Source organism: Malus domestica, chromosome 15 (genome assembly GCF_042453785.1).
Source record: "Malus domestica chromosome 15, GDT2T_hap1".
NCBI classification, from domain to species: Eukaryota; Viridiplantae; Streptophyta; class Magnoliopsida; order Rosales; family Rosaceae; genus Malus; species Malus domestica.
Window position 1 is genome coordinate 42,852,595 of NC_091675.1, and position 15,958 is coordinate 42,868,552.

General features: G+C 38.4%; 1 protein-coding gene across 1 annotated transcript; it reads left to right on the plus strand.

Moving 5' to 3' along the window:
• The first annotated feature begins 388 nt into the window (after positions 1–388).
• Positions 389–871, plus strand: LOC139191944 (glycine-rich protein 23-like). The gene has a single exon (XM_070812980.1). It carries the CDS (start codon positions 389–391, stop codon positions 869–871), a length of 483 nt encoding a protein of 160 aa, XP_070669081.1.
• Positions 872–15,958: the final 15,087 nt, after the last annotated feature.

Genomic DNA, 15,958 nt, shown 5'->3' on the forward strand with positions numbered 1-15,958 from the left:
CTCGTGGCTGGTCGAGTGGCTGCTTGCCGGGATGCTGTTGGAAAGGTCCGTCTGCCTTTGTCCTACTTCGGGATACCTCGTCCGGGGCACGTTGGATCCCGATGCGTTGCAAAAGTTGATTCACCAAGGTTGTCTGTTGTGCAAGGGCGTTCGTTAACTCTATGACTTGTCGAGACAAGTGTTGTTCGCCATTTGGATTGGAAGAGCTTGGAAGGAATGCGTCTCATTGGGCAGTGGAAGGATGGTAGACTCTGGGCGCGAGATTTGAGTTAGGAAATGTCAAATCCGTAAAAAAATATGGTGAGAATGCCCCCGGCTCGATGGTAGGTCCGGATGGTTGAGATAGTCTTGGGCCGACTTGGGCTGCTTGGAAAGCCACTGGAGCAGGATGGGTCGTGATAGTGGGTTGCTTGGCAGGAGTAGGCTGGGCCATGGGAGTGGGCTGCTCGACGGAAGCAGGCTGGGCCACCGGAGTAGGCTGCTCAACGGAAGCAAGCTGGACCATGGGAGTGGGCTGCTTGTCGGAAGCAGGCTGGGTCACAAGAGCAGGCTACTTGGCAGGAGTAGGCTGGGCCACGGAAATGGGCTGCTCAACGGAAACAGGCTGGACCACGGGAGTGGGCTGCTCGTCAGGAGCAGGCTGGGTCAAAAGAACAGGTTGCTTGGCAGAAGCAGGCTGGGCCACGGGAGTGGGCTGCTCGACGGAAGCAGGCTGGGCCACGGGAGTGGGCTGCTCGACGGAAGCAGCCTGGGCTACGAGAGTGGGCTGCTTGACGGAAGCAGGCTGGACTACGGGAGTAGGTTGCTCGTTGGGAGCAGGCTGGATCACGAGAGCAGGTTGCTTGGCGGGAGCAGGCTACTTAGTATGTGATGCATGCGAATGCGAGGCTTGGGCCCGGGCCCGTGCAAACTTGGATGGCATGACTTGGGCTGTGGCCTTGGTGCCGTGAGCCTTGGATGGCACGGCTCGAGCCGTGGTGAAGGCACCATGGACCTCGCCACGGGTGGCTACCGAGGTAGCCACCGTGGTGGTTCCCATGGTGGAAACTCGTGGTGCTGGTGCTGCTCCACTTATTGTCGCATTTAGCCTCACGGATCTCCGCAATCCCATTTCTTGAACATTAGAATTTTCACTTGTGGAATTTTCTAAATTTCTAGCCATTATATTTTGCTTATACGTTTTATCAAAGAACCTTTGCAAGTAAAAAATTCTAATAATAAGAATGTATGAAAAATATTCAAATGGACTAGAAAATAAAGAAAAAACCTTTTTGTGTGAGAGTCTTCTACGAGTATGGATTTCAACTCTCAATGAAAGCACCAATTTGTGGATGCAAATTTCTTCCTCCTTGATCTTGGACAATTTTGCACCTACAAAACAATTAACACCTTAGGTTAAGGCCAAGAGCCTCGCGCGCCCACGATGAATGGGGGGGGGGCTTTGGCCTAAGAACCTCCGATGCCAAAGTTAGAATTTAGAGAGAAAGAGTGTTTAGAGAATTTTGGGATTTTTGCCAAAGTGTTGGAATTGGCTTTTTTGGTGAGAATGAGAGTATATTTATAGGGATAGGAGGTGGCTAGAGTTTTTTGGGTTTAATTTAGGTTTAATTAGGAGTTACAAAATTGATTATTTGTATAAATGGGGTAATAAAATGGAGAAAGGTGAAAAATGTTAGGAAAAGGGAGGTGGCCGGCCTCTTAGTAGTTTTAGGTGTGAATGGGTGTTTTAATTGATAATTAAGGCATTGATTAGGTAATTAATCCCTTAATTAATCAATTTTTAGGGAATATGAAAGGAAAAATATCATTTAGCTAATTGATTAGCTAAATAATGGAAGACAAAATATATAGAATAAATTAGGTTTTAGGAATTACCTTATAGAAAGGATTTGATGAAATAGGCTTTAAATTGTTACCTATTTTGGGCACTTTTGACTTGGTTTAGGGATGATTGCCCGCTGCTCGCACATAGGAATTCTAGTATGCCTCAAGGGTATTTTTGTCCTTTTTTACCTAAGAATCCACGTGTCGCCTTATGATTATTTTTGGCTCTACAAATACGACTTCAACCTTGATGCAATATGGCACTTAAAAAGTCGCATGTGGCAATCTAGCTAGCACAAAAAGGAAGTTCATGTTACAATTTAATGGAAACTTGTAGCACACGACTTTTTTAAAAGTATATCCTGATGGTCTTGACGATTGGTGGTATTACGACACAAAAATTTAGTTTAGGTGGTAAAATATCGCAAAACAAAGTTTCAGGTGAAATTACTCTCAGACCATCTCTAACCTTTGGTATAAAATCTAAAATTTTTAGCCTAGAAAATTTAGGTTTTAACCTAGAAGCAGTTTTTTGCTCCAACCCTTCTGGTCTAAAATTTTAGCACCAGATTATTAAAGAATGAATTTAGGCTTCTGTTTTTTTTTAAAAAAAAATTAACTTTTAAAAACAAAAATTAAGTAGGCTATCCTAAATTAATTTTATGAACATTTTAACCTAAAAATATTTAAACTCCGATAAACATTGAAAAATCACTAAACTGACATATAAAACTCATGAAACACTATAGAAGAATATGAAACACATGATAGAGATGTATAAACACATGACACTTGAGCAAACACATGGCTTTGGAAGATGGTAGAAAGAAAAATTGGAAGAATTGTAGGAGAAAAGTGAGTTTCGTGTGGATGTTTCAACAATTATATAGGTATTTATAGAGTTTTCGAATGAATTTTGAGTTAAATAATTTTTTATAATTATTTTAACTATTGAATTTAAATTTAGGTCGTTAGATCATTTTTTTTACCTTTAGATTTGATCATATTCGATCCTAATCGTTGGATTCAATAAATTTATAAATATAAAACAAAAATATTAACTAAATTAAATGTGAACCATTGGATAACCAACATCACTTTGAATGTGAGCCATTGATCAACTAAAAGAGTTGTTTGGCTCAATTTTATTGCAGACAAGTGGGAGACACACCCATGTAGGTGGGGTCTCCACCACTAATCTTGGCCTAAGACCCACTCCAACCCTGGGCTAAAACCAAAACTTTCCCTCCCCCCCTAAATCCAACCCAACCCAAGACCTAAACCAAAATTAAAACCTAAAACTTAAAAAAGGCCAAATACCAGCCAGTTTTTAACCCACAAATTGAAGTGGGGCCCACGGGTGATAGTGAAAAGTGGGTTGTGAAACCAAACCCCAAAACCTAGTCGCCCAACGTGCTACATGCACCAGGCATCTTCCCAGTCGAGGCCCACCCACGTGGGGTTGTCCCCCCGCGTGTCAGCTGTACTATAGCCCAACGGCTACTTTTCTCGATCCAACAGTTGGACTTAAAAAGGCCGTTGGTTACTCCAACGGTCCACGTTCAATTTTTTTATTTTTTTAGTTTTATATTTATATATTTGAATCCAACGGCTTAGATTGAATACAATCAAATATAACGATAAAAAGATCTAATGGTCCAAATTTAAATCCAACGGCTAAAATAATTAAAAAAAATTATTTAACTCAAAATTCACCAAAAAACTCTATAAATACCTATGTATTTGTTCAAACATCCACACAAAACTCACTTTTCTTCCAATTTTTCTGTCTACCATTTCTTCTCATTTCCAAATTTTTCAAGATGGCAAAAGAGCATGTTAGAGGTCGTAATTGGACCTTTGACAAATATATTGCTTTATGTTTGGCATGGATTTCTATTAGCGAAGATGGTGACGTTGGCACGAATCAAAATAGAAATGTTTTGTGGGGTAAAATCGTTGATAAGTTCCATGAAAACTCCAACACCGGTCGAAGGGAAGCTGGCTAGATTCGGCATGGTGCTCATTTGCATAAGCGAGTTTGCAAGTTCAACTTCTGCGTTGATCATTTATGTATCCTCAATGTCAAGGAATATATAAACAATCGTGATTCATCATTATTCCTCCACGAGTAGATAATGGTTACACTTACATTATCGTTTAGATTTTTAAAATCCTCCAAACCCTCATGAATAATGTTTTTATTTGAAGGCAAAATTAATAAAATTAATAATAATTATTGTAGAAGTGTAAAAAATGTAAAACAAAATATACAATCACTCATAGTGACAAACTTTACAACTTTCATTAAAGGGATCAGCTTTGAAATCCAAAACTATAATCGATAAACCTTAAATTTATATTTAACGGTCGATTGTCATTTACGCTTTAATCTTCTTATTGAATTTCATTTAAAATTTTTTTTTTTGAAAACATGATCATCTGGAGGATATAAGAAGAAGAACGGTACAGGTCTTTGATATCATGTTTCGATATTTATGGTTAATTGAAATATGAGTCGATGTCATATATTTGTAGAAACTTTATAAACATCAAGTAATATTTTCACTAACCGTAAAACGCTGATTATAATATCAACAATCAAAACCATTCATCTTCCTGGATCCTCTAATAGATCATGTTTTCAAAAAAGAAAATATGAAAAAACAAAATTTGATGAGAACAATGAAGCGTAAATGTAAACAATAATCAATGGTTAAATTTTGATCTATGATTTATAAGATTATAGTGGCGAATTTTGAAGTTAAGCTCTTCATGAAAGTTGTAAAGCTTGTCATTACGAGCGTTTATATATTTTTTCAATATTTTTAACACTTCTACATTAATTGAAAACCTATTAAAGACTTTACTTAATGAATTAAGCTATTAATTAATTTATACCCATTTTTTTTTTCAGAAGCAATGGATGCTAGAGATTCAAGTTCAGTAAACCTTAGTGATGAGGAGTCCGTGGAGATTATAATGGGAATAGAATGAGATCTTGGAAGTGAAAGTCTAGAAAATACAAATACGAGTCTTGCAAAGAAAAAGGCTAGAGCAATCAATTTAGGTAAGCGAAAATATACTTTAAAGAAAAATGCATTTTTTATGTTTTGGATGTGACAATATGGTATGTATATACTTATTTAGTATTATGTTTTTCATTTGATTATTTATTGGTTTAAAATATATTTTCCTTCAGGTCATATTACCTATTAATATTATCATGTCGATTTCGGGTTGGGTCATTTTACCCGTTTATTCTAACGGGTGTTACACGACACAACCCGTTAAGATATCGGGTATGACACGAAAGCGGCATGAACATAGAAAACACGACACGAATGCCAGGTTTAGTGTTAAACATATTTTTCATGTTTCTAGGCACAACTCGAGCTCTAGGTTTTTTTCTTTCTTTCTTTTTCTTGCTTACTTACACATATTCAATTCACATAATAGCAATATTTTGACTGTAATGTATACACAATTTATGTAGAATCTAAAATTCGTAAAATGTAAAGTTTGGTCATGCATTATGGTGAAGGTTCATGCAATCAGGGCTAAAAAAATATCGAGATACAACAAATCGTTGTTTTAAAAGAAATTGGATTACGTGATGAATATTGTGAATGGCTTTGTAGGAGTTCCTCTTCTGTATTTTAGATTTCCATCTTTATAGCTTGTATCACGTTCAACATAAGAAAAGTAAATTGAATCAATAAAAGTATATATAAATTCAATAAAAATAAAATTTAATCAAATAAGAGTAAAACGTAGTACTCCCCTGAAGATGAATGAATTATGTGTAGCACAGTGTCAAGAGCGAGTTAATAACCTGTTGTGGCATATATTTAACTGAGGGAATAGTGGGGTGCAACATTAAGAGAAAAGAGAGATGGAGAAAAATGGTTTGAGGAATTTTATGTGTTATTCCCCAATTCTTGTGCCTTTATTTATAGTAAACCAAAGAGAATTTGTTACCTTACAAGTAATACAATCTAAAGAGAAAGGATCTTCTAGTATCCTAAATACAATCTACTAATGATTACATAATCACACATGTGCTAAAGGTATGTTCACAACAGATACAAGACTTCTCTTAAAATTGTTCAATTATTAGTTTTATCACCAAATGTATGTATAAAACTATCCACATCAACTATAGCGTATAAGTCATACATCACATTCAGTTGTCTAATACAATATAAGTTTGTTTTAAGGAAAAATAATAAAAAGGGCTTCAAAACTTTAATTTGTAACAAAAAACATTTAAACAATTTTATTTAATTTTTAGGACAAAAAGAAAAAAATGCCACATTCCACACAACACATGCATACTGACGCGTGAGCCCTTTTTCACATGGTTTGTTAATTTTCTCTATCACGTGATTTTTCCCCATATTCCTTCATCTTTCCTATTTCACCCAACTCTCTCTCTCTCTCACACACACACACACACACATCTTTCATGTCATTTTTTTGTTATTCCCAGTTTCCTTCTTCTTTCTCTCTCCACCTGTGGATCAACTTTTGGTAGAATTTGTGGGCCAATCATTTTACTTTCTCACATTATATTTATATTTATATCCTCTTTATTATTGTTTATTTAAAATCTTAATAAAGTTAACTGATTCTTAATATTAAATATTTTAGGAATAGTGATTGTCTAACAATAAATATTTTAAAATTAGCGATTATTTTTCAATTAATATTTTAAAATAGTCTCAAATAGTGATTGTTTCTTAATAAATATTTTTAAAATAATGACTGTTTCTCAATAAATAAAAATATTTTAGAAATAATAATGACCATTTCTCAATCAATATTTTTAAAATAGTGATTGTTTCTCAATAAATAAATGACTAGTTCATGGAATGATGGTAAAGGGGAGAGAGAGTGTGGGGATGGATGAGAGGAGAGAGGAGAGAGAGAGTGGGACGGGTATGAGAGGTGAGAGGAGAGAGTTAGAGAGAGGAGATGAAGAGAGGACAGGTGAGAGGTAAGATGAGAGACAGAGAGTGAGGATATGTGAGAGGTGAGATGAGATATCAAGAGTGGGGATGAGTGAGAGGAGAGAGGAGAAAGATGATTGCGTGTGACCCTATGCATTTTATGTACGTATCAGATGTAGGGGGCTCACGTGGCTATGCGCGTTAGTTGCCATTTTTTTAATGTTTTGTTATTTTTTGTCTTCATTGTTAACTAAAGTTGTGTACATGTCTAATTTGTTTCATTTTTATTAAATAAAGATCCATGAGTGTTTTTTATTTGTTATGTGTGTTAAGGGCCTATCGACTCTCCCGACGAAGGCAGAATGTGAAGGTGTTTTGTAGGGTATCAAGGTGTGTCGCCAAGCTCCGAGTATTCATCATTTGTTTTTTTTTTTTTTTTTAATGCAGATGATAGCTTTCTTTTCGCTAGGGGTACGTTACATGAGTGCCAAAGTATCAAGCAGACTTTGCGTGTGTATGAAGTAGCATCGGGTCAAGCAGTGAATTTTGATAAGAGTTGTGTCTCTTTTAGCACTAGTCTAATGAATTATGACAAGCAACTACTTGCAGATTGTTTAGGTGTGCAAGTTGACTTTCATGATAGGTATTTGGGTTTACCAGTGCTAATCAGAAAGTCGATGAAGGAAACTTTTTCGTATATGAAAGATTAGCTTTGGAAGAAACTACAAAGTTGGTGTGCTGGTCTTTTGAGCTGCGTGGGCCGAGAGTTGTTAGTGAAAACAATGGCACAAGCATTGCCTATATATTCTATGCAATGCTTTCTTCTTCCCAAATCATTTTGTGAAGAGTTAAACACTACGATTGCAAAATTCTAGTGGAGTGGTGATCCGGGTAAGCAAAAAATCCATTGGCTCAATTGGTGCCAATTGTGTAAGCCTAAACACTAGGGTGGTTTGGGGTTCAGAGATCTTTATGTTTTCAACCTTACTTTGTTGGCAAAACAAGCTTGGTGCTTTATTCCGCAATCTAATTCTTTTACCTATTGTGTCTTCAAAGTCCGATATTTCCCAACCACTGACTTTCTTAATGCTCGAGTCAATGCCAATGGTTCATATGTTTGGAAGAGTATTGCGGCTGCACGGCCAGTGATTCTTAAAGGGTACCATTAGCAGGTGGGTGATGGGAAGAATATCAAAATTTGACAAGATAATTAGTTGTCGAAAGACTCTTACTTTCGAATGTTGAGTCAATCGCCGGAGTACTGGGATGTGGACGCCACAGTGGATAATTTTTTCGTTGCAGGTCTAAGATAGTGGCATATTGAGCTGCTACAGGAACCATTCTATCAGGAGGAAGTGGAGCAAATTTGAAGTCTTCCTTTAAACTTATAGATGATTGTGGATCGTCGAATTTGGCATTATGAATGCAATGGTAAGTTCTCTGTACAGAGTGCCTACCATGTGGCTCGGGCACTTGTCTCTTCTAAAAGGGAAGGCGCAATTGTTTCTTCTTCTTCGCCTGACAATAGAAGGGACAAGTTGTGGAGGAAATTATGGAATGCATGTTCTAGGGAAGGTTAAAATATGTGCCTGGCGTGCATGCATGGAAACTCTTCATACAAAATCAAATCTTGCAAAGAAGCGAGTGGCTATGGATACTTGTTGAGGTGTGTGTGGTTCTCACGGTGAATCGATTGAACATGTTTTACGGGATTGTAGCATGGCGATGGCGGTTTGTCTTTTCGGTTTGGGGTTCAGGCTTGAGAAAAAAGGCAATCAACAGTTTCTTCATTGGTTATCCAATATTGATGTGCACTCTCCTTCCTTGGTTTTTGAACTCTATTTGATGACTCTATAGATCCTGTGGAAGAATAGGAATGATGTTGTTTGGAGCGGGGCCTGATTGTCGCCGCAGGAACTAGTGGTCCGAACAAAGGGTTGGTTGCAGGAGTATCAGAAGTGGCATAATATGTGTGAAGAAGTCCACCTGTCCCCCACATAAATGGAGAAAACCTGATGTTGGTTAGGTTAAATGTAATTTTGATGGAGCATGGATCCAACAAGATTTGTAGGGAGGGTTTGGTGTTGTTATACAGGATCATAAGGGAGAATTCAGACCAACAAGATTTGCAGGGAGAGCATGGATCCAACAAGATTTGCAGGGAGGATTTGCAATGGGGAAGTAACTTGGTAGCACACCATCTTGCTCGAGTGGGTATTGGTGGTAATCAATAACTTTTGTGGTTTGAAGATCCCCCTGACTTGCATAGACATATTTTGTTCAAAGATAGTTCGTAATTTGTTATGTATTGTCATTTGAGGATAGGTCATTTTCATCGTGCGAGACACTCTTTTCTCTTTGAACGGGTTGAAAGCTCTGGCAAGGTTTTATCTCATTATGTACACTATCCTCAGTTTGACCGTGTTTTGATTTGATTGCAATGAATATCGTACTTCTCTTAAAAAAAAATAATTTGTTGAAATTCTTTTAATTAAAGTTTGGGTAAATTACATTTTCATACCTCAGGTTTGAGATCTACTTCAATTCCATACAACAACTTTAAAACATTTCACTTTCATACCTCAAGTACTATTTTATTTCAATATAATACATCCGTTAGATTTTCCATCTATTGATCTGTTAAATGCTGATGTGGCTGCCACATATATGCCACGTGGCTGCCAAATGTCTGCCATGTGGCAAATAAAATAATTTTTAAATTTTTTTTAAGAAACCTGAATTTTCTCAAAAAAAAAAATAAAAAATTTGAAACCGACATCTGCAAGAAGAAGAAGAGGAGGGAGGAAGAAAGAAAAAGAAAAAAAAAATAGAAACCCACTGCAAGAAGAAGAAGAAGAAGAAGAAGAAGGAGGAAGAAAAGCAAAAAAAAAAAAAAAAAAAAAAAAAAATAGAAACCTAGATCTGCAACAAGAAGAAGACGTTGGGCGCTGGGGGGGAGGGGTCGCTGGGCGCGCGGAGGGGGGGGCGACGGGAGGAGGGGACGCGCAGGGGGCGGGGGTCGCTAGGCGCGCGGGGGAGGGGGGGAGAGTTTTTTTTTTTTTTTTTTCTCTTCTTCTTCTTCTTCTTCTTCTTCCTCTTCTGTGTCGCTGGGGTTGGGGGGGGGGTTAGGGACAAAGTTTTTTATTTTTTTTCTTCCTCCCTCTTCTTCTTCTTCTTCTTCTTCTTCTTCTTCCTCTTCTTCTTCTTCTTCTTCTGGGTCGCTGGGGGGGGGAGGACAATTTTTTTTTCTTTTTCTTTCTTCCTCCCTATTCTTCTTCTTCTTGCAGATCTGGGTTTTTTTTTTTTTTTTTTTGAGAAAATTCAGGTTTTAAAAAAATATTTTATTTGCCACATAGCAGACATTTGGCAGCCACGTGGCACAAATGTGGCAACCACATCAGCATTTAACGGATTAATGAATGGAAAATCTAACGGATGTATTATATTGAAATAAAATAGTACTTGAGGTATGGAAGTGAAATGTTTTAAAGTTGTTGTATGAGGTTGTAATAAACCTCAAAACCTGAGGGGATACTGTGTAATTTACCCTTAAAGTTTCCTTAATTTTAAAACCATTTCCAGTGTGCTACTATGGATAAGTTGTGTAGACATGACCTATAACTGTCCAAAAGATGCTCTTTGATGAGTCATAAACATGAACCAAAAGCTTGTGTATAATAATGTTTACATAATGGTGATTACTTGGTCGCGAATTAAAGCCAATCGCATGGTGTTTTATATGATGGAAAACAACTCACTTTTCATTCTTGGTAGATCGAACAAGTAATTGATGACATCTACTTTTCTTTCGTTCCACTTAATATATATATAAGCATGATTGTATCCATACAATAACTAGCCCTGCGTCAAGTCGCGCATGTACGATATAATTTCTGCCATACAATAACCAACCGTCAGCTATTGATCTTAAAAGTACTTCTCTCTCTATCATTATTCCATTTCCTTTTTGTTTTCCTTCCATGAACCTGGTTTACTTCTGATAGCCATCAACTTTATTCCTATGTGAAAACAGCTTACCTAATTAATTTGGTTGAAGAGCGGACGAGGGGATATGCTACGTAGCTTTAGCCAATCAAAACTGATTAGGTTAGAAGGCAATATATGTTAATGTGCCTTTAGAACTGTGCGAAACATAGTCGATCGAACTTATCTTTTATGTATTTGGCAGAAGGAGAGCACAACAAAGCAGAAACGACTTGAGAGACCGATCGGAAAACATCTTAATCTCTCTTGAACTTTTACACCTAGCTAGTCGGAATACAGACGTAATAATCTTCTCTTATTCTAATGTATTAGTTCCATAAAAATTAATTCTTTTAAACTTAGAAATCTACTTATTGTACTTTGTTTGTACTATACTTGAACAATCCCGAAACTACTGAGCACAGGTCAATGTTATACCATCAAGGACCCAGAAAAGCACAATGCAACACGTGTCAACATCAGAAGCCAATCACAGCGCGACACGTGTCAACATAAGAAGCCAATCATAACACGACACGTGTCAATGTCAGAACAAAGCTAGAAACTCTTCTATAAAAGGAGATCATTCTCCCACAATATGGCCTAATGTCATTTGTACTAAATCATTCACTAGTACTCACTAAAGGAGAGCTTGAACCTATGTACTTGTGTAAACCCTTCATAATTAATGAGAACTCCTCTACTCCATGGATGTAGCCAATCTGGGTGAACCATGTACATCTTGTGTTTGCTTCCCTATCTCTATTCATTTACATACTTATCCATACTAATGACCGGAGCAATCTAGCGAAGGTCACAAACTTAACACTTTCTGTTGTACCAAAGTTCTCACTGATTTTGGGCATCAACATTTGGCACCGTCTGTGGGAACGACACTTATTCCCACTCTTTTCAGCTTTGCCGAGCTGGTTTCCACAATTCGTACACTCTCTTTTAACCAGGCATTCCTCTCCAACATGGGAAGCGAAGGAAGCCACAACACACAGAATGACACCCCTCTTGCACCTAGTGCGAAGCAACGAAAGAAGGAAGGAAAGAGGGTTGCTCTTCAAGCTAAAGTCGATGAGCAAGAAGCTCAGAACAACAAGATAACAATGAAAAATGAGGTCCTCCAGGAACAGTATGAGAAGCTCTTTGAGACGCTCCACAAAACTAGGCGTACTCAAACACGCGAGCTCATTGCCCCTGTGGACATCAACCATCATCTGGGTGCCCCCTAACACGAAGGGTCACCTCCTTTCGACATGGGTATCCCTGATGAGGAGCGAGTTAATCATCAAAACATTGATCAACATGAGACTTCTCTCAACCCAGATGCTTCGATCCGAAGCAGAAGAAGTGGAGGAAGATACCTTATTGCATAAGGGTTGGAATGATCGAAAGCCGTTTATCGTGACTGCCGAGACTTCCTAAAGTAACATCGAGAGAATCCCCTCCACATATGCTCGAAGATCAATGACCCAAGGGTTTTTGAAAGACTTGGTCCCCTCCCACGACCCAGGCTAGCTGCCAATCTAGGGAAGGAACGACAGGTCCTAAAGGAACATGAAGGTACAGGGGACTCTGAGGTATTCCGACAGACTCGCCCTAGAAGTCAATACGACGAGTCTAAGAAAAAACCACACCCCCTTGCTCAAACTTTCCTACTTCTAAGAGGCGATGGAGACTTACAAAAGAAAATTCTAGTGGTACATGATTCCACTCAGGACCCCCTTGTTCTACAGCTCCTTGAGGAAGTAAACAAGTTGAAGGTCGAACGTCAGGCCGAGATACCTGATTGGAACCAACCCAGGCCTGGCCCTCTCACAAGAAAGATCCTCGACACCCCCGTTCAAGCGAAGACAAAACAAAAACTTGGTTTACAACTCTATACTGGAATGGAGGACCCAATTGAACACCTTAACCTCTTTGAGTCCACCATGGCACATTGGATGCATACCGACGAAGAACGATGTCTTCTCTTCCCTTCCACCCTCTCTGGCGGAGCTCTGAACTGGTATTGCCATCTTCCTCCTAAGACAGTAGACTCATTTGAGGAATTGAGGAAACTGTTTGTCTCTCAACACATCTTCCAGACCGATCGCTTGCATTTTGCAGATGACTTGTACACTATTCGCCAGAAGTTGGACGAGTCACTACGAGAGTATGTCGGTCGCTTCAGCCATGAGTATTCTCGCTGCGCTGAGACAGATGATAAGACCGCCCTCAAGGCCTTCACGGTAGGCCTACGTGATTGTTTCTTCAAGTACATGATCAATGCAAACACTTGGAAGACTTACTCTGAGGTGATGGCACATGCTTACAACCACGCCTTTGCCAAAACAATGACATACCAAGGGAACCCCCATATGGTTAACCCCTATCAACAAGTGGGAAGTGGAAGTCAAGTTCTACCAAGTGAGGAGATATTGGCCATTCAGACACCTATTGCATCATCTCCTGCCTCATTTAGCTACTCGTTAAGTCACTAAACGTATCTGTCTCTTGGTAAGAGGAAAGATTTTTACTCTCAGCAAGCCCATTACAAGAAAAGGGATAAAAGTTCGTATTAAGACAACCAGGGGTGAACGTACCGTCGACTATTATGACTATAGGGCCAAGCCTCACTCTTTCAAAATGGAGGACTAGGTACTGAATGAAATACTATTATAAGAAGGCATACACATTCGAAATGTTTTGACTGTCAACCGTTTGAGATCTTTTGTCACACAAGCCATTCGGCAAATATTTAAAGAAGAGGGAATTCAGACAATTTCTTAGGAGTCTTTTGCGTTCCTAGCACTAGAACACTTGGTCTACGATGACCTACCCTTATATTCCAACTTAGAGCTTCAACATGCGTACTTTGACATAAAGTATGTGATACTAAGTGTTACAACCAACATGGTTCACATATCAAAAGCATGGATCCTTTCATGCATAGCAAAACATTCATAAGCATCACTCATATCAATCAACATAAACATCATACATTCCAACACATTCATACATAAACATCATACATTCCAACACATTCATACATAAACATCATACATTCCAACACATCCATACATAAGTCAACTGTGCTTCAAAAGGGTTCAACATACTTTGTGTCTTCAACACTTGCTACAATGTGCCTCGACACCTTACCCTTATTCTCACCAACCAGGTGATGAAATGTGAAGAAGGAACTCATCTTCATGCCACCAACCAGGTGATGAAATGTACAACCCGTACTCTCTTTCATGTCACCAACCAAGTGATGAAATGTACAACCCGTACTCTAATATCATTTGGCAACTTGCCACTCACGCCACCAACCAGGTGAAGAAGGAACTCATATTCGTGCCACCAACCAGGTGATGAAATGTACAACCTGTACTCTTTTTTATGCCACCAACCAGGTGATGAAATGTACAACCCGTACTCTAATATCATTTGGCAACTTTCCACTCATGCTACTAACCAGGTGAAGAAGGAACTCATCTTCGTACCACCAACCAGGTGATGAAATGTGATGAAAGGTGATGAAGGAACTCACCTTCATACCATCAACCAAGTGATGAAAGAAACTCACCATTCATTCCACCTACTAGAAAACGAGTGGTCTAACTTGTACATGTGAGCTCCTAGCATTCACAAATAACAAAAAACCCTCAAGTTTTACAACTCAACTAGGGGAGCACTTATGCCCAAAAAGAGTTATAGTCACCAACAAAGTCTTATTGCATTTGCTTCAGACATTTTTCATTTGCTTCAGACATTTCTCCTTTGTAATAATGCAAACACTACAACTCGTAGAAAGCTTCACACACTCTTGATTAAGGCAGTGTGAAGCAAAACCAATTTATGGTGCCAACAAGAGCTTTATCAATGGAGGGCAACCACAATTCTCAAAAGCTTCACACACTCTTGATCAAGATAGTGTGAAGCAAAACCACTTTATGGTGCCAACAAGAGCTTCATCAATGAAGGGCAACCACAATTCTCAAAAGCTTCACACATTCTTGATCAAGAAAGTGTGAAGCAAAACCAATTTATGGTGCCAACAAGAGCTTTATCAAATGAGTTCAACCACAATTCTCAAAAGCTTCACACACTCTTGATCAAGACAGTGTGAAGCAAAACCAATTTATGGTGCCAACAAGAGCTTCATCAAAGAAGTTCAACCAAAATTCTCAAAAACTTCACACACTCTTGATCAAGACAATGTGAAGCAAAACTAATTTATGGTGCCAACAAAAGCTTCATCAATGAAGGGCAACTAAAACTCGTAGAAAGCTTCACGCACTCTTGATCAAGACTGTTCGAAGCAAATTCAATTTATATGGTTCATCCAAACCTTCGACTACTACAAGGTGTGGCTTGCATCACAATCTCTTGCTTAACAGTGTGGAAGCAAAATTTGTATATGTTGTCTCTCCCACATTTTCAAATTTCTAGTTTCCCAAAAAAAAAAAAAAAGGAAATTAGGAAATTCAACAAAGCTTCATCAATGGAGGACAACTACAAATTCTCAAAAGCTTTACACTATCTTGATCAAGATAGTGTGAAGCAAAATCAATTCATGGTACCCAACAAAAGCTTCAACTCCAAAGCTTCAACTCCAAAGCTTCACCTACAAAGCTTCAACTCCAAAGCTTCACCTACAAAAGCTTCAAACCTACAAAGCTTCAACAAAAAAGCTTCATCTACAAAAGCTTCAAACCTACAAAGCTTCAACTCAAAAGCTTCACCTACAAAAGCTTCACACACTCTTGATCAAGATAGTGTGAAGCAAAATCAATTCATAGTACCCAACAAAGCTTCAATCTCAAAGCTTCACCTACAAAGCTTCAACACCAAAGCTTCACCTACAAAGCTTAAAATATATATATATATATATATATATTTTTTTTTTTCTTTCAGAAATTCGAAAATTCGGAAATTCAGAAATTCGAAAAAATAAATAAAAAAATTTGCCTAGGCCTCCTCTTCTTTGGGCCTAACAACTTTCATAACAAATATATATGAAGGAGGAGTTTTGGGCTACCACTTAGAAAGGAAAATGGTGAAGTTTTGTTACTTTAGAAGCTTGGCTACTAGCAAGGCACTTCCTTCGTCAATTCCCTCGACTGGTGACTTGGGGGGCTCCCACCATATGCTATTGCACCTTGATACACGGAAGTCTCACGACCACTCAGTGACTTGGATTTTTC

Excerpts from the sequence above, each read along its gene's own strand:
- LOC139191944 (XM_070812980.1), top strand. The coding sequence starts at position 389 with ATGGGTCGTGATAGTGGGTTGCTTGGCAGGAGTAGGCTGGGCCATGGG.